Here is a 25,591-nt window from a genome sequence, read left to right on the forward strand (position 1 = left end):
ATAAGAATTTGTTACTCTAATAATAAACAAAGAAGAAGAAAAACATTTTTCATTTAGAGTTGATGAATATAAGTGAATTTGAACTTTACAAACCAATCAAAGACAAACTGATCCATGTGAGTTTATAACAATATTCAAAGGCTGCTGCTGGACACAGACAGGTAACATCATTTTGACTTGCTGTCACCTGGATCTGGAGTCATAAACACTGAAGCGCTGAACATTAATACAAGTCTGTTTCTGCCAACTAGTGATAAACCTGCAGACTAATGGCTCAGAAAGCTAAAACGAGCCAATCATTTCTGTGTTTAGTTCCCCTGAAATCAGATGTGATATCAGCAGCTCTGAGTTCATTCATCATTATTGTCCAGTGATGACATTTCTGCTCCGTTTGGTGACAGTCAGCAGATTTTTCCTGAGTGTGGACGTGAACAGTCGTACCTGACAGCAGCAGGTAGCAAACAGAGATCGTCTTTCCAGCTGGAACTCTTCACTGAGCTGAGCTCATTCAAAATGTTCTGGATTCAAGACAGGAAACAGTCCACATGTGTGTCTTCACTCTGACTCTGGATCAGATCTCACTGACAGACTGTGGACATTATGGAAGCCTAAATGTGACACCATCTTCCTCCTTCATCTGCAGATTAAAGCCAAACAAAGATTCTCATTAAAAGTCTGCAGGTCTGAGAGAGACTCAATCGTTGTGTCATGTCAAACACAGTAAGAAGAGCTGAAGCACAGATGTGAAGAGCAGATGTTCATCAGATTATGACCTCACTCTGTTTTGTCTTCATATACATTCAGTCTGTGTTTATAATGCAGACTTTCTGCTTTTATAATAACACATTTTGTATTTTCTATGATCACAGACTGGCTGACTGTGGACTCTCAGAGACTCATTGTGAAGTTGTGGCCTCGGCTCTGAAGTCCATCCCCTCCCATCTGACAGAACTGGACATGAGTGAGAACAAGCTGCAGGATTCAGGCGTGAAGCTTCTGTGTGCTGGACTGGAGAGTCCAAACTGTCGACTGGAGACTCTGAGGTGAGTTCACTGACTGCAGCTGTTGTTGTTTTTCTATATTTCAGATCTTTGATATTTGAAACGTTCTTTAGTTCCTAAATGTTCAGGATGTGTCTGAAGAGAAATGTGTCTTTGAGTGCTTTCAGAAATATTGTGTCTTTCCAAACGACTGAACAACAGTTTTCCTCTTGGCTCCAAATAGAAGTGACAAACTTGAGCAGGGTTCATTTAAAGGCTGACAGAAGTGGAGTGGTGATGGGGAGATGTTTGACAGGACAGCTTTTCAGCCTCCACAGGTTCATGTTGTGCTCCATCAGTCAGTGAAGATGAAGTCAGTACTGGTGAGGCTGTAGAGTGTGTGAGGGATGTGAATGAGGCTGTTGGAGATCTGATGATAGCAGATAAAAACAGGCTGCAGAGACTTTGAGCTTGTGTGGAAACAGACAGAGAAAAGAAAGACATGAATGTCAAAGCTAATAAAGGTGAAGTTAGGAGCTGTGATGATGTTCATGTATCAGAAGCTGATCGGGCTGCTACAGAGACGACCCACACAGCTGCTGTGGTGAGGTTTGTGTTAAAGCAGAGGAACACAGGCCCACACATGACAGCAAAGCAGGTTTCAGGCTCTGTGAGAGGATTTCAAACAGAAGCTGGAGAAGAGAAAGGACTACAGAAAGAAGGCAGCTGAGACCAGTCCAAGTGTTTCCATGGAGCCCAGTCTAACATTCATTTATACACTAACGTACAGAAGTGAACGGGAAAATGAATCCATAGTTTCAAATGTAGAAATAGTTCTCAGTTCATTTACAGAGTTTAATACAGTTCATGAGGAAATGTTCAGTTCGATTCAATTCGATTGGAATCTGGGAAATTTTGCCTCAGACAGAAATATTATAATTCAGTACATTTACATATTTTTGTGTCTATAAAAGGGAAGCTGGCACTTTCGAGACTTTATCAAATGTGTGAGCATCACAGCAGAGGCCTTTGTGTCAACGTAGCTGAAGATAAAACACAGAAAAACATGAAGGTGATTTTCCTGTTCTGGGATTTTATAGAAATATTCTGCAGTAGATCAAAAACGAAAGAAAACCATGAATCAACACATGAACATTACCTGATGCTGCTGAAGTGAAGCAGAGCAAAGTTACAGTGTTTTTGTTAAAGACACAACTGAGCGTTTTGCAATTTGCATAATTTTAAAAAGTTTAAATTTGTTCAGTATTGAACGGCAGAAATTAGGTTTTCTTTTCGAAAGCAAGTAAAAGGAAAAAAACAGCGGCCGACAGCGCTGTAAACAACGGTAGACTTGTGCGTAACAAGCAAGCGAATAATGCAGAAAACAGATTTTTAGACGGGAAACTGTTCTTGAAGTACAGAGAGAGAGAGAGAGAGAGAGCTGTGCATGAAGTGTGATTTTATTGTGGTGGAAGCAAAACAGCAAAAGTCAGAGTGAGTTCATGACGATGTTTATGTGAAGCGTAGTTTGGATCTTCTTTTGCTGCTGGTTCAGTCAATATTGTTTGTAGAGAGATAAAACTAACAGCTTCAGAATCGAGCGCAAAAAGGACGTAAACACAAAGCGTGGACCCGCCGAAACATCAGAATCAGCGAGCTGTCGGCTTTCAGCCCCGACCGTGTCTGTGCCGTCAGTGAGAAAGGCGACATCTCACTGATTCTGATGTGTCGGCGGGTCCGAGCTTTGTGTTTACGTCTCTGTGCAGAATCCGTGTTCCTGCTCTCATTTACTGTTTCAGCTGTTTGGTGGTTGTTAAAGTTTTATGAGGTTTAACCTGAGATTCTGACATTTCGGGCAAAATAAATTAATATTAAAAAATTGATTCAGGATTTTAATTAATCAATATCACGTTATCCAAGCCAGAATCGATTTTAATCGATGAATCGATTATTAAAACCCACTCCTAATTCAAAGCACTGAAGCATCGACTTGTTCCATTATCCAACAATGAAAACAAGAAACACAGACAGTTGGCCTTCAAAGTAAAAGCTGCTCCTTTTGAAACATGTTGGTGGTAAAATGTAAGAAGAGCTGAAGCACATAAATGATCTACGTGCCAAAATATTAAACACAGTTGATATATTTGTGTGAGTGTTGTGATTCAGGTGTAGATGTAATAATGTACATATAGCAGAGTTTCCTCTTCTAGATCAGCTGATCAGAGTCGGGCCAATCAGCTCTGAGCATGCTCAGTCTGAGTTATGGAGCCACATACTATGATTCACCATGGCAACGGCATGAGCAGAGGCTCCGTGTGAATCCAGAGGAGCAGGAACATGAATGATGACAGTAGATGTTTGTGTGAAAGTGCTGGAAGCAAATGAGTGTGTGATGTTCTTTCAGTGTTGCACTTTGTAGACGCTCCCTGAGCACTGGTCTCACAGCCAGCTGCACATAGAGACCAGTGTTGTTAGTCCAGGTCAGAAGATGACTTGTTGCAATGAAAATGAGCTTGTAGTTTGTCTGCTTTAATAATGTGACTGGAAAAAGGTGTTGGACTTCAAATATGTCCATTTCTGTCACACTTCACCTTTAAAAGTGAAGCCATGTGGTTCCTGGAAGGAAAAACACGACTTTTTCAAGTCTTTGTCCTGTTTTTATGAGAAATGTACGACTTTAATGTGAAACATTCAGAGTTTTTTCTCTTGTTGTGTTTGTTTGAAGCTGCTTCCTGTTGGCTTCAGCTGTTTGGAGTTTCCATTTTCTAAACTTCTACATTCTGAACCTTCTTCAGCTCTGAACAGATGATGAAACACTGAATGATTTCAAGCACTTTGTCTAATAAACTTACATCTTTCATTCTTTATACAGATTGCAGAGCTGTGGTTTGTCAGAGATCAGCTGTGATTATCTGGCAGCAGCACTGAAGTCCAACCCCTCCCATCTGAGACAGCTGGACCTGAGTAATGACTCCTTCTCTTCTTCAACTAAGAACAACCTGCAGGATCCAGGAGTGAAGCATCTGTGTGGTTTCCTGGAGAGTCCAGGATGTAAACTTGAAACTCTGAGGTCAGTCAGCATGTTTTAGTTGTGCTGAGATGAATATGATGTGAAAGTTGTGCTGACACTAAACTGCAGACATCAGGCTGATATTATACTGATCCACACTGAGGATCTTCATGGTAAAGTCTGTTTTCTTCTTCTCTGGTTTAGTCCATTGACTGCAGCAGAACAATATTCACATTTCAAACAGTGATACTCAACGTATGGCCCGCGGCCCACACGCGGCCTGCCCACCTTTCCTGATTCAGAGAGAGGGGACCCTGATTAACTGTGTAGCTTCTTCCTCACAGTTCTAAGTATCAGACACAACAATGAATAATCCACAGCTGACTGTCTTTAGCAGGTCAAAGGTCACGGCACACAGCAGACAGTCAGAAATATTCTAACTCTGATCATTTATCAGTTGTGACACTGTGAGACTTGATCAGAGGTGTGATCATCACAGCAGAGGCCTTTGTGTCAAAGTCACTGAGGATCAAACAGAAACACATGAAGCAGATTTTCCTCTTCTGGCTTTTTATAGCAGATAACCTTCAAAATATTCTGCAGTCGATCAAAAACTGAAGCAAACCATGAAGCAACATGTGAACATGAGCTGATGCTGCTGAAGTGAAGCAAAGTTACAGAGGTTTGATTACAGACACAGCTGAGAGTTTGTAATCTGTCATCATTTTAAAAAGTTTCCATGGAACAGCAGAAATGAGGCTTTACTGTCAGAGGCCGACAGCACTGAACACAACAGCAGACTGGTGGCTAATAAACAGTGAATGATGCAGAAACAGATGTTTGAAGCTGTTCTTGGAGTACACTGAGAGAGAGAGAGCTGTGCAGGCAGGAACAGCCAAAGTCAGAGAGAATTCATGAGCATATTGATCAAACGTGAAGCAGAGTTTGGATCTTCTTTTGCTGCTGCTTCACTCAGTTTTGGTTGGAGACAGATGAAACCTGCAGCTTCAGGATCTGTGAGCTGTCCACTTTCAGCCCCGACGGCGTGTCCGTGTACGTGCCGTCGAGTGAACGATCCACGCTCTGTGTTTCCATCTTTGTGTGTTTAGCTGCTCTCATTTACTGTTTTAGCTGTTTGCTGCTTGTTGAAATAGTTTGTGAGCTTTAACCTGAGATTCTGGCAAAATACATTTATATTAAACATCGATTCAGGATTGAATGAATCAACATCGTTTTATTCAAATTAAAACCATTTAAATGGGAACATGAATTTTTTACAGCCGCCTCTAATGCTGGGTAATGTCAGCTGGTCCATGTGCAGCTGGCTGTGAGGCTCAGGGAGCGTCTACAAAGTGCAACACTGAAAGAACATCATCCATAAATATTGAGTAAGAACTGGACTCTCATACAGCGAGACTCAAATGCCTTTAAACATCAGCTTATCCTGCTGATCCAAGTCCAACACTGAGTTTGTAAAAACATGTTTGTCAATCATTTTGTTTGGTTTCTGAGGAAAAAGATTCAATAAGTTGCTGCTAATACACAACATTTCATCATATTTCCTCATAACCCTCTTTTGTCTGACCATTTGATCCCATTTGAATTTGCAATAAAGGATCCACAGAGTTTGGTGACAATAATGACAGTAGATGTTTGTGTGAAAGTGCTGGAAGCAAATGAGTGTGTGATGTTCTTTCAGTGTTGCACTTTGTAGACGCTCCCTGAGCACTGGTCTCACAGCCAGCTGCACATAGAGACCAGTGTTGTTAGTCCAGGTCAGAAGATGACTTGTTGGAATGAAAATGAGCTTGTAGTTTGTCTGCTTTAATAATGTGACTGGAAAAAGGTGTTGGACTTCAAATATGTCCATTTCTGTCACACTTCACCTTTAAAAGTGAAGCCATGTGGTTCCTGGAAGGAAAAACACGACTTTTTCAAGTCTTTGTCCTGTTTTTATGAGAAATGTACGACTTTAATGTGAAACATTCAGAGTTTTTTCTCTTGTTGTGTTTGTTTGAAGCTGCTTCCTGTTGGCTTCAGCTGTTTGGAGTTTCCATTTTCTAAACTTCTACATTCTGAACCTTCTTCAGCTCTGAACAGATGATGAAACACTGAATGATTTCAAGCACTTTGTCTAATAAACTTACATCTTTCATTCTTTATACAGATTGCAGAGCTGTGGTTTGTCAGATATTGGCCTTGAATATCTGGCAGCAGCACTGAAGTCCAACCCCTCATATCCCACAGAGGTGGACCTGAGTGGAACCTACAGCAACCTGAAGGGTTCAGGAGTGAAGCATCTGTGTGGTTTCCTGGAGAGTCCACGATGTCGATTTGAAACTCTGAGGTCAGTTAGCATGTTTTAGTTGTGCTGAGATGAATATGATGTGAAAGTTGTGCTGACACTAAACTGCAGACATCAGGCTGATATTATACTGATCCACACTGAGGATCTTCATGGTAAAGTCTGTTTTCTTCTTCTCTGGTTTAGTCCATTGACTGCAGCAGAACAATGTTCACATTTCAAACAGTGATACTCAACGTATGGCCCGCGGCCCACACGCGGCCTGCCCACCTTTCCTGATTCAGAGAGAGGGGACCCTGATTAGCTGTGTAGCTTCTTCCTCACAGTTCTAAGTATCAGGGTGGAGCAGAGACAGATTGAAGTCTTTCAGGCTTTAGTGCCGACTTCCCTGACAGAGGCTGGACTCCATGGTCTGCACAGGAGGCTTCTACACTGTGTGGAGGTGACTCCTGGACTCGAAGACAGGCTGCAGGTACATGTGTGATGAAGAGGAGCTACAGCAGTGTGATGGAGCTGCAGGTGTGAAGGAAGTCCTGCTGTCCTGTCCCACCCTCATCTTTGCTTCCTCTGTCTTCTCTGGACTTGTCCTCCTGTTTCAGAAACAGCACTGCTTCATGCCGAGGGTGGACGGGAGCGTTGGCTCTGATTCTTTTACCGTCCACCACAAGGAGACACTGATGCTGACCTCCTGATTCATCTGCATGTGTTCTGCTTCACACTGCTCACCTCCACCAAAGACTTCACAAACATCTTCTTTCTTTGAGTCCAGTTTGTCCCACAAACACTTCCAAATCTCCTCCTCTGAGATTCTGCAGCTTCTTGCAGTGTGACTCAGCTGACTTCTGACAGACCACAGACTGGCACAGCATCCACATGTGTCTCCTTTCAAACAGGCTCTTGATGTTTCCTCCCACATCATTCTGGCCTCTCAGTCTCCTTGTATCAGACACAACAATGAATAATCCACAGCTGACTGTCTTTAGCAGGTCAAAGGTCACGGCACACAGCACTCTGTGAAACAGTTTGGAGCAGGAATTCTTGCACATTTACAAACTGACACTGCTGCACGGCATGCTGGGTAATGCTAGCTGCTCAGGTATGGGCGTGCTAATGGCTGTGAGGCTCTGTGGCTGCAGAACACCGAAGAAGAGAAAAGAGAGGTGGAGGATGAAGAAAAGAGGCGGAGATGAAGCAGAAGTTTTGCTCCAGAGAGGAGCTGTGTCTGTGTGGGCAGGGCTCAGACAGCTCCGCCCACACAGTGACAGTGAAGCAGGTGAAGAGTAATAAATGAAGACAGCAGACAGTATTTGATAAGCTGATGTACAAACATGTAGGTCGTGTCCAAATTCATGGGCTGCATCCTCCTGAGGCCGCATTTGTAGACCGATTACGTCACAGCGACACGTCGAAGGCTGTCCAAATTCGTAGACTCCTCCGAATGCAGCCAACAAATGCGTCCTCCTTTTCCCCGAATTTGAAGGATGGGTCGGGTGTGTCCTTCGTGGCCTACCATATCCCAGAATTCATAGCGCGGCCCAGCCAAACTCCAGTTTCCAACAATGGCGGCCGCTACTAAGTTTTAAAATTACTCATACTAATCTTTTTCGGTCACAAAATAAACTTTTAACATATTTTCAGGCGAGAAAGTAGCTGTGTAAACATCAAATATCTGCTCGGTTTATCAAGATACCGCATATTTGCAAAAGTGCTTCGACGTTTTCGGAGACGTCTGCTACCCACCAGCTCGATAGCTCGCCGGGAGCTCGAGGGTCACTGAAGCCGCCGAGAACGGCACAACTCCCGGCACATCATTTTCAGATCACCGCGGACTTTCGCTACTCAGGTTAAACGTGATATATAAGTCACTTAGACAACCTCAAAATGTTATTGTTTGGCTTTTTTCAGTGTTTTGTTTGTTCGTGAGTAAATCGGTTTGGCTGAGATTAAAGTTATTAGATTAGATTAGATAAAATAAAACTTTATTAATCCCCCAGGTGGGTTCCTCCTTGGTCTTTACAGAGCTGACTAAACGTCAAACAGAAAACTGATTAAACAGAAGTATGAGACGGTCGAGAATTTACGCCAGTGTCCTGTTATATTTTAGATAGCAAGGAGCAGACGGCTGAGTTTATTAAACTCCACCGAGACAGCGGTGACGCTAATCAGAAGGCTAGACCGTCCAATTTCCTCAGCCGTTTATTTCCAGCCTACCCGACCTTCTGAGGACCCAGCCCACGTAGACCGCAAAGGCCGGGTCCTCGGGAGGATGCAGCCCATGAATTTGGACACGACCGTAGAATGATGGTGGCAGCTACAGAAACAGGTCCATACAGACTGAAGCGTGTCTCAGTCTGAATGTACACTGCTGTTATAAGAGCTGTGGAAACTCAGGTCAAAAGGACGTAACCATACTGCTGACAGTTCCAGGACATTCACAGAGTTACAGCATCATTTGTGACCATAAAGACAGAAAGCTCATCCAAATCCTGGGATTAAAAGTCTGTCCTGGTGGTGTCCAGTCAAACACGTCTCTGTGAAAGCTTCAATCCAACAGGCTCCAAAGTCCTTCTGCTCATTTCCTCGCCGGGTTCTTGATGCTCCTGTACCATCTCTCTGTCATCCTCCTCGCTCCCTCTTTGCACTCACAGTCTTTGTGCATCATTAACACTCACATGTGGAAAACCAAAGTTTTACTGGGCAGAAGATGATCATCAGTGACTCTGTCTTTAAAACACTCTTGTTAGAAATGTTCGACTTTAATGTGAAACATTCAGAGTTTTTTCTCTTGTTGTGTTTGTTTGAAGCTGCTTCCTGTTGGCTTCAGCTGTTTGGAGTTTCCATTTTCTAAACTTCTACATTCTGAAGCTTCTTCAGCTCTGAACAGATGATGAAACACTGAATGATTTCAAGCACTTTGTCTAATAAACTTACATCTTTCATTCTCTATACAGATTGGAGCGCTGTGATTTGTCAGAGATCAGCTGTGATTATCTGGAAGCAGTGCTGAAGCTCAACCCTTCGTATCCCAGAGAGGTGGAGCTGAGCTACCACAAGCTTCAGGATTCAGGAGTGAAGCAGCTGTGTGTTCTTCTGGAGAATCCACAACATCAAATTGAAACTCTGAGGTCAGTCTCCACGTTTTAGTTGTGCTGACACTGTCGATCTGTGGAACTAAAACCTTTATACAGGAAGTCTGGTTCAGCTCTTTGTAGACCTTCTAATCTCTGATGCTCTGAGTCTTACTCAGTAGATGATGCAGAGTTGTGAAGCCGATGTGGGTGAGGACACTCGCCCAGCTCTAACTACTTTGACGTCCAGGCGGCTTCCCTGCTTGTCCTGATACAAACAAACCTGAGTAACCTTGCAGGTCAGATCTCATCAGTCACACCTGTTATGGCAGCTCTCCTCTAGATTGTAGTTCTTGTTAACCTGGGATGGTTTTAGAAGCCTGGACCACAGACTGCAAGGGAAGATATTACTGGGAAAGGCCAAAGCAACCTATTAGACCCATTAAACACTAACATAGATGAATACTCAGATTTAAACCTTTATTGTTTCACAAAGGGTTAAAAAGGGAACGTCCACAGTTTAGACTGCAGCAGATTTTATTAAAGCAGTTTGACAGGAGCAAAGCAAAAACACAAAGAATAAGTGTTTCACATATTAATACATATAACATAATAATAAAAGAAAAGCAAAATAATGATAAAAAAGAATGAAAAAGTTGTCCAGAGCAGCAGGATGTCTGAGGTCTGCAGAAACACAAAAACACAGCAGCTAAAAATAGTTGTTGAAAGAAAACGAGGTGGGAGCTGCTGATTCCTGAGCTTTGATACTGGATTAGCTTCAGTAGTTATTCCCATCACTGCTGTAGGAGCTACATTTAGTCACAGCTGATTGTCTCCTTTGACCAATCAGAAGACTACTGTTGTAAAAACAAGCAGACAAAGAACCAATGAGAGTGAAGAACAGGATAAAGAGCTCGTGTGATGGAGGCAAAGCAATAATCAGCAGACTGTAGCAGTTTCTATCTGGATGAAAGTAGAAGGAGCTCAGCGGAGCTCAGTCCCATATCTTTGTTTAGAAACAACATCAGTGATTTCCTGCTGCTCGAGATGATTCCAGCAGCTCTCATTACAGCAGCTGATGAGAGAAACAGCTGATGGCTCACAGCTCGTACACTGTTGGATCTCCAGATGTTCACGTGGCTGAAGTCTGTGAAGAAACTGTGGTCCACGTAGTTCACACGGCCTCAGATTGGACCGAGCTCCCTGGATCACTGCAGCATCCTCAGCTGGTACATGGACGTCTCTGCTCCTCAGTCTTGGAGCCCCTGCAGGTCCGTCCACACCACCAGGTCTTCTCACTCACCTTTCCTTTGTCCTCGTCCTTCATCGGCCGTGCTGTGTCTTTGTTCCTGCGGTGTTGTTCCCACGATGCAGCGCTGATGTTCCCTCCTTGAATGCACAACAAGTACGGTGCTGGTCTTTCTCGGGTGGAGCAGAGACAGATTGAAGTCTTTCAGGCTTTAGTGCCGACTTCCCTGACAGAGGCTGGACTCCATGGTCTGCACAGGAGGCTTCTACACTGTGTGGAGGTGACTCCTGGACTTGAAGACAGGCTGCAGGTACATGTGTGATGAAGAGGAGCTACAGCAGTGTGATGGAGCTGCAGGTGTGAAGGAAGTCCTGCTGTCCTGTCCCACCCTCATCTTTGCTTCCTCTGTCTTCTCTGGACTTGTCCTCCTGTTTCAGAAACAGCACTGCTTCATGCCGAGGGTGGACGGGAGCGTTGGCTCTGATTCTTTTACCGTCCACCACAAGGAGACACTGATGCTGACCTCCTGATTCATCTGCATGTGTTCTGCTTCACACTGCTCACCTCCACCAAAGACTTCACAAACATCTTCTTTCTTTGAGTCCAGTTTGTCCCACAAACACTTCCAAATCTCCTCCTCTGAGATTCTGCAGCTTCTTGCAGTGTGACTCAGCTGACTTCTGACAGACCACAGACTGGCACAGCATCCACATGTGTCTCCTTTCAAACAGGCTCTTGATGTTTCCTCCCACATCATTCTGGCCTCTCAGTCTCCTTTGTTCTCCAGCTCTGTAGCTCCAGCTGGTGAAGCTTCAGTTTTCCATGTTGGTAACAGTAAACTACAGCCTCTGCTGTCAGCTGGGTAACTAAACAGAGCTGCAGCACGTCTCTGCGGTGGTGCTACATCCAGCCTGCAGACGGCCGTCTACATGTTGTAGTGGTTTACAGTCACCAGGGGGCGCTGTCCCAGCCATGCAGGCAGTGGGCTGCTCTGCTTGTGCTGTTGTTGGTGAAGCTGAAGTGAAAGTGATAGGTTTGTAGTTTGAACCTATCCACTGGAACGTTAAGGACAATCTGCTACGCAGCAAAAAGCAAGACACAAGGCACCAAAGTTCTCTGGTTTACTCATGCATGAGGGAGACCTGGCTGGAGCCAAGCGTCGTTCCACCACTTGACCACCATCAGACTCTCAGCCAGGCTCCCCATAGCACTCCTTTTATTGTGGTTACATGAATATGCATAGGGTCATTAACATATAGCATCTCACATAGGTATACATGTGAACAAAGAATACTGTGTGTGTGTGTGTGTGTGTGTGTGTGTGTGTGTGTGTGTGTGTGTGTGTGTGTGTGTGTGTGTGTGTGAGTGCGTCTATGTGGTATGGATTGACATTTGACCTGCGCTGTACCTGGGCTCCGGGGACATTTCGACTTTTTGCTGTGTATTCATGTGTCCCCCTAAAACATGACTTGTAAATGCATTTTTAAGTGTCTAAATAATAATTTTTTCTACTTCTTATGAGGTCATTATTTATCTTTTGACCTGTATTTGCTTAAACTGTAGTGTAAATTCATTTATTAAACTATAATTAAAAGATTTTCTGATTTTCTTAAAAGTCCACCTATACCCCTCACCTGATTTTTGTGTATTCCAGTGTATTGCACAGCGACGTTTCGAGTTAGAGTGGATGTGTGTAGGTACTGCAATTTAATACACATTTTCAATACACACGGCCGGAAGTCATTGTGATTGGTAGGCTATATATATAGGCGGTACCTACAGGAAACGGCGCCACAACTTTCGCGCGCGTGCCCTTTAACAAGTGTATGTCGACGGCAATACGAAGACGGATTAAAAACACAAAGGTAAGCCTTTTTTAATGTAAAATGCACCATGACTTTAATACTATATGAAATTATAGGTGCACAGGCCTATATTAAACTGGTTTAATTTATGCTTTATGGACTGTTAGTGAGTCTTTGAAGAAGTAAAACGGCCCCAGCGTTTGTCATTGAGTAAATAAAATAGGGCTGACGACTAACCGCGTCAACGCGATAAAGCGGGCTAACCCGTGTTAGGATTTACTCGGTGTTAAAGCATTATTGTGGCTTAAACGTGTTAATGCCGACATCGCGACTAACGCGATTAACAATTAAACCAGCGCAGTCTGAGTCAAAATCCCTGATGTCGCTGTTAGCTAATTTCGGGCAGTTTGTCCAATGTCTGTCATTCTGCTGACAGCCCTAAAATAAAAGCAAGGGTATAAGTGTATTTAGTCGTGTATTTATTTATATGCCTGAAGAAAAAACTTCTTACAGTTTTGATGCCTAAGCTTTCTCAGTACTTGTATCACTCTCTGCAGTCGCCATTACAGAAATGTCACATGTCGCCATTTTGAGTACTAGGCCTTTAACATTTTAAAAGAAGGCATAAATTAGCACTATGAATAAGTCAGCTGTGTTTATGCTGTAAACTACACTACTGCTAGTTCTGCTACTACTGATGATGATGACAATGATGACGATAATCGTAATACTTTATATGCTTTGGTAATACAGCCAATCGTACAGGAGAACATGCGAAGGAGACGCATTCCTCCACGGGAGGATGCAGTCTGTCATGTTTCTGCTGGAAGGGACAAACTGGGACTTGATATCCACTACATAAATGCCTTCAAAGGTAAGTTGGTCTTTAGTTTGGATTAGATTTGGAGTTTGTCACTTTGTCTTTTGTCACTCACTTGGTATGCCTCTGCAATTCAGGTCGGGGCATTTTCACGACTGTTCCATTCCAAAAAGGAGACTTTCTTTTGGAATACAGAGGTAAACTCATAACAAAAGAAGAATGTGAGCGGAGACACAGAGTTTATCATGACAGCCTGAAGGTGTTCATGTTTGAATTCAAGTTTGATGGAAAACTCTGGTGGTGCGTATTATATCAGTGTAGTTTGATTAAGATTAAATGACACATTGCTTTTGATTTATGAAAAAAAAAGCTTCCTAACTAACTAGTTAAGCTAATACTTTTTTGCCTAACCCCACAGTGTGGATGCATCTCAAGAAGATGGGTCATTAGGCAGACTTGTCAACGACAACCACATCAGTCCAAGTGCTAAGATGAAAATATTAAATATCAATGGAAAGCCCCATCTATGCTTATTTGCAAGCAGAGACATAAGTCCAGGCGAAGAAATAGACTATAATTATGGTGACTCGGATTGGCTCTGGAGATGCAAGGTATTTCTACAATTGTACTTTTTGGAACTGATAAATTGCATACCCTAAGCCATTTTTACATTTGTACCTACTCAAATTGGCTTAACGTGACTTAGGGCATCTAGTTTTTCACTGAAATTGAGTATCACCTACTGTGCCTGGGGTAACTATAGCAATGCAGCCGAGCATCCAGTGATATAAATGCCACAGCAAGCATGGACGTCAAGGTGACAAAATGCCTGCTGCTCAGTCTATACTTTAGTGTTCAATTCAGGGATCACGCTGTTAATTTTGGTCGCTATTTCAAACATTTCAGAGTTTCAAAAATGATGGCTTGGATTTTCACGAAGGAGGCGCACTCATAACTTATCGAGTGACACCATTGACCAGCCACCTGGTGGCATTCAGTCTATGTCAAATTTTCTGATCACTTTGGATCACTTGGAACCTTGGTGCAGTAGTTACTGAAAAACTACATGGTACTATAACCTACTGGAAAAACAGGGGTAGGTACTAATGGAAAACAGGCAATTGTGATGGCTGCCACATCAAAGCCCTCTAAAAGCACTAAAAAAATATCAGCAGGTATGCAGAAATAAAAAATGGCTTTCGGTTTCTAAATTTTAACAGTGATTGATGTTTAATGTGATTCTACACAGCAAAATCTCCAGTGTTAAATTAACACTGGAGAGTGTCTATAAGGGTCCACACCTCTGAGTGTTAAATACAACACTGTTGAGTGTTAAATTAACACTTTTGACAGTGTTATATGTTTAAAAGTAACCTAGTCAGTTTTGAAGATTAACAATGGCTAACACTGAGCAGTGCTGATTTTCTAACACTGGAAAATAACTCAAAATGTTAGAAATATTCCAGTGTTAGAAAATCAGCACTGCTCAGTGTTAGTCTTTGTTAATCTTCAAAACTGACTAGGTTACTTTTAAACATATAACACTGTCAAAAGTGTTAATTCAACACTCAACAGTGTTGTGTGGACCCATATAGACACTCTCTAGTGTTAATTTAACACTGGAGATTTTGCTGTGTAGCCTCTTTAGTTAGATTCATTTTAAATTTTGTCCCTTGAAGATAAATGGGCCCTAGTGACAGTTCGTTGCTGCTACAGGTGATTGTTTTACTCCTTTAGCAATGGCTTAAAAAATAAAGAAATCACACTGACTATTTGTCTCTTAATCATAGGGCCTTAAATTCTCTATACATGACAGTGAATATTTTAAAGACAATAGCTTGAAACTTATCTTTCTCATACAGTTTATTTAATGTTTCAAAAGCCTCTTCAAAAATGCACTGTATATTCATTCTCTATCTGTTACACACGAAGACTGAGACCAGCCAGATTCAGAAGACTGTGAGCTGCCTAAAGCCGCAACCAAACAGCTTTCCAAACAATGATCTGGACCTGAAACATCCAGAGCCTGAAAGGGTAAATATAATCCAATGTACCACTTAATGAACTAATAATTTAATCTATCATCATTCTTTATGGATGCTGTGTGTGTGTGTGTTTGGCAGTCACCTGGGTGTGATGTGATTTACATGGACCGTGGCTTGTAGGTCCTTTTCATTGTTTCAAAGTGCAAGTCTGGATAACATCTGAGTGTGTGTGTGTGTGTGTGTGTGTGTGTTAACCACCCAAATGTGACTTAGGAGGACCACACTGTTATTGGGGGACTCCGTCAAAGTTTGCTTCATGGTGACATCACTCTGGTTTTAGGAGGGGTCTTCTCGTATGTCTTGACAGTTTGACCTACAGCATGCAGAGCTGACTGCATGTGCTTTGTTTCTATGTTGAAATTTTTTGAAACTCAGGCTTGAACATTAAGATAGATAGTACTATACAACTTCTTAACTTGTTTTAGGCACTTTTTACTGCTGTAATGCATGGGCTCTCTCTGGCTGTGTACTCTGGCTTCTTCCCACAGTCCAAAGATGTAGCTTATGGGGTTAGGTTAACTGGTGATTCAAAACTGCCCTTTGGTGTGAATGCAAATGCTTGTCCTTCCATGTTAGACTGGCGATCTGTCCAGGTTGTACTGCCCTATGGTAGCTGGTATAGGCCCCAAAACTGCTACCCCACAATCCTGATAAGGATAAGTGGAAGAGGATGGATGATTGCAAAGGAATCAGTTGTTAATTATTGTAGCCAGTATTTTTTTCAGAAGAAAACATTTCTTGAGTGGAAAGCCCCCCCCCCCCCCCCCCCACACACACACACACACATGCAAATTAAAGACAGAAGCACAGGACTGCCCAGTACAGTTGCAAGAAGAGCACTTGGTCTAATCTTTGTGCCATCTTTTCTTTGTTGCAGGATCTTGATGAAGAAATGCCTCAGCAAGGCTCAGAAGCCATGCATTCTTCTTCAGTGCAAGATTTTGAAGAGGTAACATTGACCTAGGACAGATTTTAATGAATGTTTCTCATGCACGATGTGTACCTTACGCTATTTGCCGATAGTGAAATGGTCTATTCATCCTCTTGAGTGATGCATTTTTAGTAACTGTCAGATTACTGTTCTTTTGTCTTCATTCTCTATCTGTTACACACGAAGACTGAGACCAGCCAGATTCAGAAGACTGTGAGCTGCCTAAAGCCACAACCAAACAGCTTTCCAAACAATGATCTGGACCTGAAACATCCAGAGCCTGAAAGGGTAAATATAATCCAGTGTACCACTTAATGAACTAATAATTTAATCTATCATCATTCTTTATGGATGCTGTGTGTGTGTGTGTTTGGCAGTCACCTGGGTGTGATGTGATTTACATGGACCGTGGCTTGTAGGTCCTTTTCATTGTTTCAAAGTGCAAGTCTGGATAACATCTGAGTGTGTGTGTGTGTGTGTGTTAACCACCCAAATGTGACTTAGGAGGACCACACTGTTATTGGGGGACTCCGTCAAAGTTTGCTTCATGGTGACATCACTCTGGTTTTAGGAGGGGTCTTCTCGTATGTCTTGACAGTTTGACCTACAGCATGCAGAGCTGACTGCATGTGCTTTGTTTCTATGTTGAAATTTTTTGAAACTCAGGCTTGAACATTAAGATAGATAGTACTATACAACTTCTTAACTTGTTTTAGGCACTTTTTACTGCTGTAATGCATGGGCTCTCTCTGGCTGTGTACTCTGGCTTCTTCCCACAGTCCAAAGATGTAGCTTATGGGGTTAGGTTAACTGGTGATTCAAAACTGCCCTTTGGTGTGAATGCAAATGCTTGTCCTTCCATGTTAGACTGGCGATCTGTCCAGGTTGTACTGCCCTATGGTAGCTGGTATAGGCCCCAAAACTGCTACCCCACAATCCTGATAAGGATAAGTGGAAGAGGATGGATGATTGCAAAGGAATCAGTTGTTAATTATTGTAGCCAGTATTTTTTTCAGAAGAAAACATTTCTTGAGTGGAAAGCCCCCCCCCCCCCCCCCCCCCCCCCACACACACACACACACACACACACACATGCAAATTAAAGACAGAAGCACAGGACTGCCCAGTACAGTTGCAAGAAGAGCACTTGGTCTAATCTTTGTGCCATCTTTTCTTTGTTGCAGGATCTTGATGAAGAAATGCCTCAGCAAGGCTCAGAAGCCATGCATTCTTCTTCAGTGCAAGATTTTGAAGAGGTAACATTGACCTAGGACAGATTTTAATGAATGTTTCTCATGCACGATGTGTACCTTACGCTATTTGCCGATAGTGAAATGGTCTATTCATCCTCTTGAGTGATGCATTTTTAGTAACTGTCAGATTACTGTTCTTTTGTCTTCATTCTCTATCTGTTACACACGAAGACTGAGACCAGCCAGATTCAGAAGACTGTGAGCTGCCTAAAGCCGCAACCAAACAGCTTTCCAAACAATGATCTGGACCTGAAACATCCAGAGCCTGAAAGGGTAAATATAATCCAGTGTACCACTTAATGAACTAATAATTTAATCTATCATCATTCTTTATGGATGCTGTGTGTGTGTGTGTTTGGCAGTCACCTGGGTGTGATGTGATTTACATGGACGAAGTTTATTAGTTGATATCTGCAACTGAATTGAAAACACACCTTTCCAACTGTCCAAAACAAATAAATGTTGCAATATTTTGCTAACAGTGTCACAATCATCGTCTGGTGTGCACAACAATATCATCTTTGGACAAGTGCATTCAGTGTGTGGGACCGGTTTCCTCCCTCAAGTGGCTTGGCTTTAAGTGCAAAGGTGAGACATTTAGTGAATAGGTACAGTGTATAGTAAAAAGCATTAATAGAGTTCAACAAGTTAAGACGTGCTGAAATGAACACTGCTCCCTTTTTAATTAATGGGTGGTCACGTCTAATTAAAGAAATGCAGTATTACCTCATTGGTGCAGGACCTTGTAAAAATGGTATACTTGGGATTGTCCTCAATTCCCCATTCCATAACATAAACTGCTCAAAATAATAAAGGGAACACTTAAACAATGCGATGTTACTCCAAGTCAGTCACACTTCTGTGAAATCAAACTGTTCACTTAGGAAGTAACACTGACAACCAGTTTCACATGCTGTTTTGCAAATAGAGTAGACAACAAGTGGAAATTATAGTCAATTCACCATAATAAAGGACTGGTTCTGCAGGTGGTGACCACAGACCACTTCTCAGCACCTATGCTTTCTGGCTGATGTTATGGTCACTTTTGAATGCTGGCGGTGATTTCATTTTAGTGGTAGCATGAGACAGTCTACAACCCACACAAGGGGCTCAGGTAGTGCAGCTCATCTAGCGTAGCACATCAATGTGAGCTGTGGCAAGAAGGTTTGCTGTGTCTGTTAGTGTAGTGTCCAGAGCATGGAGGTGCTACCTGGATGTGGAGTAGGCCATAGGAGGGCAACAACCCAGCAGCAGGACCGCTACCTCCACCTTTGTGCAAGGAGGAACAAGAGGAGCCCTGCAAAATGACCTCAAACAGGCCACAAATGTGCATCTGTCTGCTCAAATGGTCAGAAACTGACTTCATGAGGGTGACTTGAGGGTCCAGCATCCACAGGTGGGGATTGAGCTTGCAGTCCAACACCATGCAGGATGTTTGGCATTTGCCAGAAAACACAAAGTTTGGCAACTTCAGCACGGGCACCCTATGCTCCTCACAGCTGAAAGGAGGTTCAAACTGAGCACGTGACAGTCTGGAGATGCCGTGGGGAATGTTCTGCTGCCTGCAACATCCTCCAGCATGATCATATTGGCAGTGGGTCAGTAATGGTGAGGGGTGGCATTTCTGTGCCTGCCAGAGAGCCTGACTGTCATTGGGTAACAAGATGAGGTCCTCGGACCCTTTGTGAGACCACATGCTGGTGCATTTGGCCCTGGGGTCCACCTAATGCGAGACGACACTGGGCCTCATGTGGCTGGAGTATGTCAGCAGTTCCTCCATGACAAAGGCATTGATGCTATGGACTGGCCCGCCTGTTCCCCAGACCTGAATCCAATTGAGCACATCTGGGACATCATGTCTCACTCCATCCACCACAAACTGTCCAGGGGTTGGCAGATGCTTTAGTCCAGGTCTTGGAGGAGATCCTTCAGGAGACCATCCGCCACCTCATCCCGAGCATGCCCAGGCATTGTAGGGAAGTCGTACAGGCATCTGGAGGCCACACACATTCAACTACACACTTTCATGCCACTCAACTACCTAAAGAACAAAGTATTTAATAAGAATAATTCCTTCATTCACATCTGGGATGTCCTTTTTTGGGGGGGGGAGGGGGATTAGCAGTGTATGTGTAGTCATTAAAATATCCTTAATGTGAACAGTTTTGTTTTTTTTTGTTTTTTCAGCATTTGACATTACTGCAATGCTTTGACAAAAAACTACTTCACTTAAATAGAACTGCAAAGCTAAATTAAGTCTATCAAAATGTGTTTCAGTTTGTTTAGGGGTCTGGCACAAATCTTGCCTTGCAAAATTGGCAAATCAGAATTGCCACCAGTCAACACAGGTGTGTATCCCATTCATATTTGGCTTGACTTTTTTTCAGTTTATTTTTTACCTGTCTAAAGTATTGATCAATTAAAAAAACTTTTGTTCTTACATTCCAGAAAGAAGAAATTTCTGAATATTCAGGGGAGGATGGATTGCCACATTCAGTTCTGGATCAAATATCAAGCGATGATGATGGCAACCACAGCATATCAGAAGAAGAATATGTGCCAGATTCAGAGTCATATGATGAAGATTCAGATGAAGACATCTCATTATTGCCAAGCACATCAAAAGGTCTGCTATGCCAAGATGACATCTCCAAAGCGCATGAACAATCAGATTCAACGAATTTAATCCACAACTTGACAAAGGACAAGCCACAAGATAAAAGTGAGCTTTGCGAAACTGAATCAGAAAAAATGACTTTAAGTAAAAGAAATTACTGCTATTTTTGTGGCAAACCACAAGCTAAAATTTCCCGCCACCTGAAAACGCACAAAACGGCTCCTGATGTTGTGCATGCATTTTCCCTGCCTAGAGACTCAAACGAGCGTAAAAGTCTGTTAGAGAAATTGAGAAATAAGGGAAATTTTAAGCATAATGCTGCAGTTTTGCATGGTGGAGTGGGACCACTGAAAGTGAAGAGAAGACCCAAGATTAAAGCAGTAGAGGGAAAGTTTGCTCATTGCTTTTATTGTCAAGGGATGTATGTTCGCAAGGATCTTTGGAGACATGTCCACAGATGTCCTAACAAACCAAAAGATGACACGGATAAAGAACCTGGAAGAACCAAAGTACTCGGCCTGGCTTTAACTCTGGAGTCTCAGTGTTATCCGCAGGTGTCAAGTGGAGTCTGGAAGGTTCTTGCTGTTATGAAACAAGATGAGATTGCCTCAGCTGTGCGAAATGACTTTACTGTTATTCAGTTTGCCCAGTCCCTCTACAATAAACATGGACAAGACCCTACAAAGTATGATTATATACGACAGAAGCTTCGTGAAGCGGGACGTTTGTTGTTGTGTCTGCGCACAGAATTCTCAGTGCATAACATGGAAGAAGCTATTAAGCCTGCTAATTTCCAGAGAGTTGTGCAAGCAGTAAAGAAAGTCTCAGGTTTTGATGAAGAGACACTGTCATACAAAACTCCAAGCCTTGCGCTGAAACTGGGACATACACTGCATAAAATGTCTGACATTATCCATTGTCGTGCCCTCATGACAGAGGATGAAGCCCTAATCAAGTCCACTGATGCGTTCAAGAAGTTGTATGTCTCCAAATGGTCTGAGATGGTGTCTCACCGTGCCTTGAACACATTGAGTGAGGCAAAGTTTAACAAGCCATCAACATTGCCCTTTACAGAAGATGTTCGGATTCTCCATCACTACCTTCAAAAATCTGCAGAAAGTGCCTTTTGCAGCTTGGAGAACGAAGCCACAGCTCAGAATTATGCCCAACTTGCACAAGTTACACTCTCACAAATCATTGTGTTCAACCGAAGACGTTCTGGAGAGGTTTCAAAGATGCGCCTCAAAAGTTTTCTTGAAAGAGACAAAACAGCACTCAACACAGATGTTGCCATGGGGCTCTCAGAAATGGAACAGAGACTCTGTAACTATTTCTGTAGAATAGAAATAATGGGAAAAAGGGACAGAAATGTTCCAGTTCTGCTAACACCAAGCATGCTGGATGCTCTGTCACTACTGGTTAGTAGGAGGCCTGACTGTGGTATTTGTGCCACTAATATCTACCTCTTTGCAAGACCCCGATCAATGAGTCATTACAGAGGAATGGACTCCTTGCGTGTTCATGCACACCAGTGTGGAGCAAAGCAGCCTGAGTATCTAAGATCGACACAGCTCAGAAAACATGTTGCCACACTCTCACAAGTCCTTAATTTGAAAAACAACGAACTTGATCAGGTTGCAGATTTCCTGGGTCATGATATCCGCGTTCACCGCGAATTCTACAGATTACCAGTTCCCACAACACAGCTGGCCAAGATTTCCAAACTGCTTTTAACACTGGAAAAAGGACAACTTTCCCAGATCCAGGGGAAATCACTGGATGAGATCAAAATAGAAGGTTTGTATTGAAAGGAGCAAATATTAGGGCAGTAGTTGAATATTATGCTTTATCAACCGAATTAAAACCTAAAAGCACAGACCATTCTGTTAAATGTCCATGATTTAAGGTTCTTGAAGTCTATTGTTTCATCACTTTGCAACATTTGGCAAACTGCAGAGTGGTGGCCTTAAATAGTAAAACTATGTACTATAATTTCCAGTATTTGTTCTGTATTTTGTCATATCTCGTTGTTAATGTGAGGTTTTTGGGGGGTTTGTGTTTGGTTTTTTGGGGGGGTTTTCCCACAATTTCTCAGATGAAATTGCATTAAGTGATGCTGAAACAAAGGACAGTGAGAGTGAATCAGATGATGATGACACAGCACTCACAATGTTGGCGTGTGGCACCAGTGAGCCTGTACATGCAGTAGCTGATTCCACAAACACAGCGCAGCTCCAAGACACTGTAGATTGTGGTAAGTTACCACTAGCTTGGTTTCTGTGGATAAAATGTTTGTTACAAATATTAAAACTTAATCAAATTGTGTAATCAGCAGATGAAGGACCACTCACAATGCCTGCAGCAAGTGAGACTGCTGCTCCCTCTGAAGGTAAGGGGTGCAGTTGGTTCTCTAAGCTTATTATTGTTTCATCACTTTGCAACATATGGCAAACTGCAGAGTGGTGGCAAAAAGTCACTTGGATGAGTGACAAAATGTTTCTCCCACTGAAAACGCTACGTCCAGATTAACAGAATCAACGTTTTGGGATTTACTTACCTGGATGATTGAGCATGCATCAAGAGACTTTTATTCAACTTTTTATTCAGTCTTTTATTCACAGCGGAACACTAAATGTCTCATTTTAGAAATTTGATAAATTTTCAAAGAGAATTTTAGCTCGTTTTGATATTGATGGTAGCAACACATTTCAGAAGTTAGTACAGGGTAGCATCCATTCTTTTAACCACCAAATGTTTTTTGTTTTTTTTGTTTGGTTTTTTGTTTGTTTTAACTACTACTACTTTATATATCTTCCAGAGAAAAATGCTGCTCAATCCCACAATTCCCGAAGAGCTCCCAAAAACATGTGGTCCAAGGCTGAGGTTGCTGCAGTGATGAGGCATTTTAAAGACCACATAAACGAAGGGAAACTAGCCACCAAAAATGAATGCAGTCATTGCAAATTGGTAGAAGATCCGGTGTTGGCAGGAAGAACAGTTCAAAACATAAGAGATTTTGTAAGAAACAGAGGATTAACTGCAAAAAGGCAGAAAAAAATGAACTAAAATAACTGTTTAGAGAGCTGTGGTTTTACATCTTGGTCAGATTGCCAATTGTTGTTAACACTGATGTTCTGTTTAAAGAAAAAAAAGTTCTTGTTAAATACAGAAGTAGTTTGTATTTCATAATTTTTACATTTAATTTATTTAGGGTTTTTTTTGACGGGTTATATTTAAAATAAAAAATTATAAATGCATATTTTCTCCCCTTAATATTTACCTTTAAACTATTAAAATTCATTTTAAATGTTTTTAATTTTTCTGTTTTCTATATTTTTATATTTCTGTGGGAAGCGTGGGCATTTTTGTCCATAGATTTCTTTTTTTATTTATGGTTAAAATTAATGTTCAGATCCAAGAACACTAATAAAATGATGTTCCAGTAATCCTGTGTCCTGTCAGATGTGTATTCATGGTAATGATGAGCTATTTACATATTACATCATTGTCCCTTTAAAGACCCAATATTGTTTTTTTTGGACCTCATAAAACACATTGTTGTCAAGTGGACAATGTCTCCAGAAAACACAATAGAGTCTGGTTGGTGTGTATCAGTGTATCTAGACTTCTATAGGGAGTGTATGAGGTCTGAAGTGACCCAAATTTTTTTCAGATTTTTTCGAACACTTTAACCTCGCTCCCTTGGCTCTAAGTCCTTTCAAAAGGGTAGTCCACTTAAACCACCACCGGGCGGATTGACGTAGTATAGTCCCGCCATACCACATAGACCCGTATGTGTGTGTGTGTGTGTGTGTGTGTGTGTGTGGTACTGCTGATCAAAGGGTCATATAACATCCTTGGTCAGGAAGAGGGTAGACCCCCCTTCACCCTAGATGGTTCACCCTAGATAACATGGTGAGGAAGTCCAGCAGTTCATCTAAACAAAAAGCACTTAGACTAGAACAGACGTAGCTACGTTAATCCTGCCATAAAACAATAAGAGAAGGTACGACCTCTCTCGTGCTCCCAGGATGTGGGTGTGCATTCTAGTGTGGAATACACACCAAGCCCCTGCAGCCTGCTAAAGATCACACATCCTATCACTACACAATTGATTATACACCTCTAAGAATATATGGTTAAATATTTCCTAATACAAATGACAATAATAAAATCTAAACCCATCAGAAAGCGAGAGTTAAAACACTGAACAGTGTCCACTGAGCTTCTCATGCTCTTCTCATGCTCAAAGAAGTTTAACAGGAAGGACGACTCGTCCATCAGGCGTCCAGCTGTCCGTGACCGTGTCCACAGCAGAGTGTGACCGAGGCTTCATGCTAACACGTACACATGAAGCTAATACCACCACGAGCAGCTGCTCAGTGGATTTGGAGGACAAATGTCTGCAGCTTCTCACAGGCAGTATGCAGAATGTGGATCTCCACAAAGACTGTGGAGAGCTCGTCCCACACTCTAAATCCAAACTTGTCTGCACAAAACTTCTTACACGTTCCCGTCACAAGTGTCTTCTAAGTGAAGCTACCAGGTTCAGGTCCAGCTTGTTTATCTGGAGCTGCAGGAGATGATCCATCCTCACAAAGCAACACAGCAGATATGCAAACACACAACACAACCAAAGGATTCTCTCTGCATGTCTGTGGCTGATGCTGCTGGAACGAAGCTGTTTGAAACCTTGTTGTTCTGCACTTTGGGACCAGAAGAGGAAACTGAAGCTCTGTGCAGAGGGTCCAATGGAAGCAGCCAAGCGCTGTAAGTGTCTGCTGTACAGGGATGCTGGTTCAGCTGTGGCTCAGTTTCACAGTGTGACTCAATAAAAGCAGCAGGAAATCAAAGCTTGATGCTTTCATCAGTGTGGAAATAAGAAAGTTTCCTGTGACAGACGCTGGAGCTCTTTCACTCTCAGCTTCACAGTTTCAGCTTCAAACTTCTTCCAACATGTTTCTAACACGGCCACATTCCACCTTAATGGAGCTGATATCTTGTGCATCAGCACATTTTCTAAAGGCAGCGATCACATCTTTAGTTTTGGATGTTTAACTGCAGATTGTTTATGTGTTTATAGCACATTAATTACAGCAGCAGCGTTGACCACAGTGCTGTACAAGAATCCAAAATAACTATTAAAATAACTCCTAATATTAATATCACACATCAAATATCAAATAACTCTCATGCTGTATTAAAAGCCAGTGAATACAAATGTGTTTTAAGAGCAGATTTACAGAGACTGACAGCAGGAGCTGGGGCTGTTCGATAGAACGATGTATATATGATGACCATATGAAAACGTCTATCGTTTCATATCACGCTCTTTGTTTCCTGCTTATGTGTTTGTGTTTTCCAGATAAAGCTTTCAAAATAAATCTGAAGATCCTGTTTAGAGTTTTCAAAATAAACACAATACAGTACTGCGGTCGCTCGTTTATCGAGTTACGTTCTAAAAATAAGTCTCAGAATGAAGTAGCAGCTTTATGTTTTACAAGTATT

The 25,591-nt window shown here is 42.2% G+C and overlaps 2 protein-coding genes and 2 long non-coding RNA genes across 4 annotated transcripts in view; all 4 read left to right on the forward strand.

The window, feature by feature from the left end:
- The window catches only part of LOC309701530 (NACHT, LRR and PYD domains-containing protein 12-like), a 121,404-nt gene that overhangs the window by 8,043 nt on the left and 87,770 nt on the right, over positions 1–25,591 (forward strand). The window contains exons 7-9 of the mRNA XM_082525782.1: positions 870–1,043; positions 3,853–4,050; positions 6,158–6,337. Coding sequence (XP_082381908.1) covers positions 870–1,043; positions 3,853–4,050; positions 6,158–6,337 — 552 coding nt within the window. The remainder of the gene's footprint in view (positions 1–869; positions 1,044–3,852; positions 4,051–6,157; positions 6,338–25,591) is intronic.
- Positions 11,775–15,146, forward strand: LOC309701519 (histone-lysine N-methyltransferase set-1-like). The gene is made up of 6 exons (XM_082525772.1): positions 11,775–12,477; positions 13,171–13,291; positions 13,375–13,537; positions 13,656–13,848; positions 14,001–14,054; positions 14,144–15,146. The coding sequence occupies exons 1-6, from the start codon at positions 12,439–12,441 to the stop codon at positions 14,252–14,254; spliced, it is 681 nt and encodes a 226-aa protein (XP_082381898.1). The 5' UTR covers positions 11,775–12,438; the 3' UTR covers positions 14,255–15,146.
- Positions 17,834–20,527, forward strand: LOC309701563. Its single transcript, XR_014275110.1, has 3 exons — positions 17,834–18,054; positions 19,744–19,814; positions 19,915–20,527. It is a non-coding gene; the product is annotated as an uncharacterized lncRNA (long non-coding RNA).
- LOC309701559 lies at positions 21,369–23,867 on the forward strand. The gene is made up of 4 exons (XR_014275102.1): positions 21,369–21,880; positions 22,179–22,337; positions 22,416–22,472; positions 22,902–23,867. It is a non-coding gene; the product is annotated as an uncharacterized lncRNA (long non-coding RNA).

This window comes from Aulonocara stuartgranti, assembly GCF_965226115.1.
Source record: "Aulonocara stuartgranti genome assembly, chromosome: 23".
Classification (NCBI taxonomy): Eukaryota; Metazoa; Chordata; class Actinopteri; order Cichliformes; family Cichlidae; genus Aulonocara; species Aulonocara stuartgranti.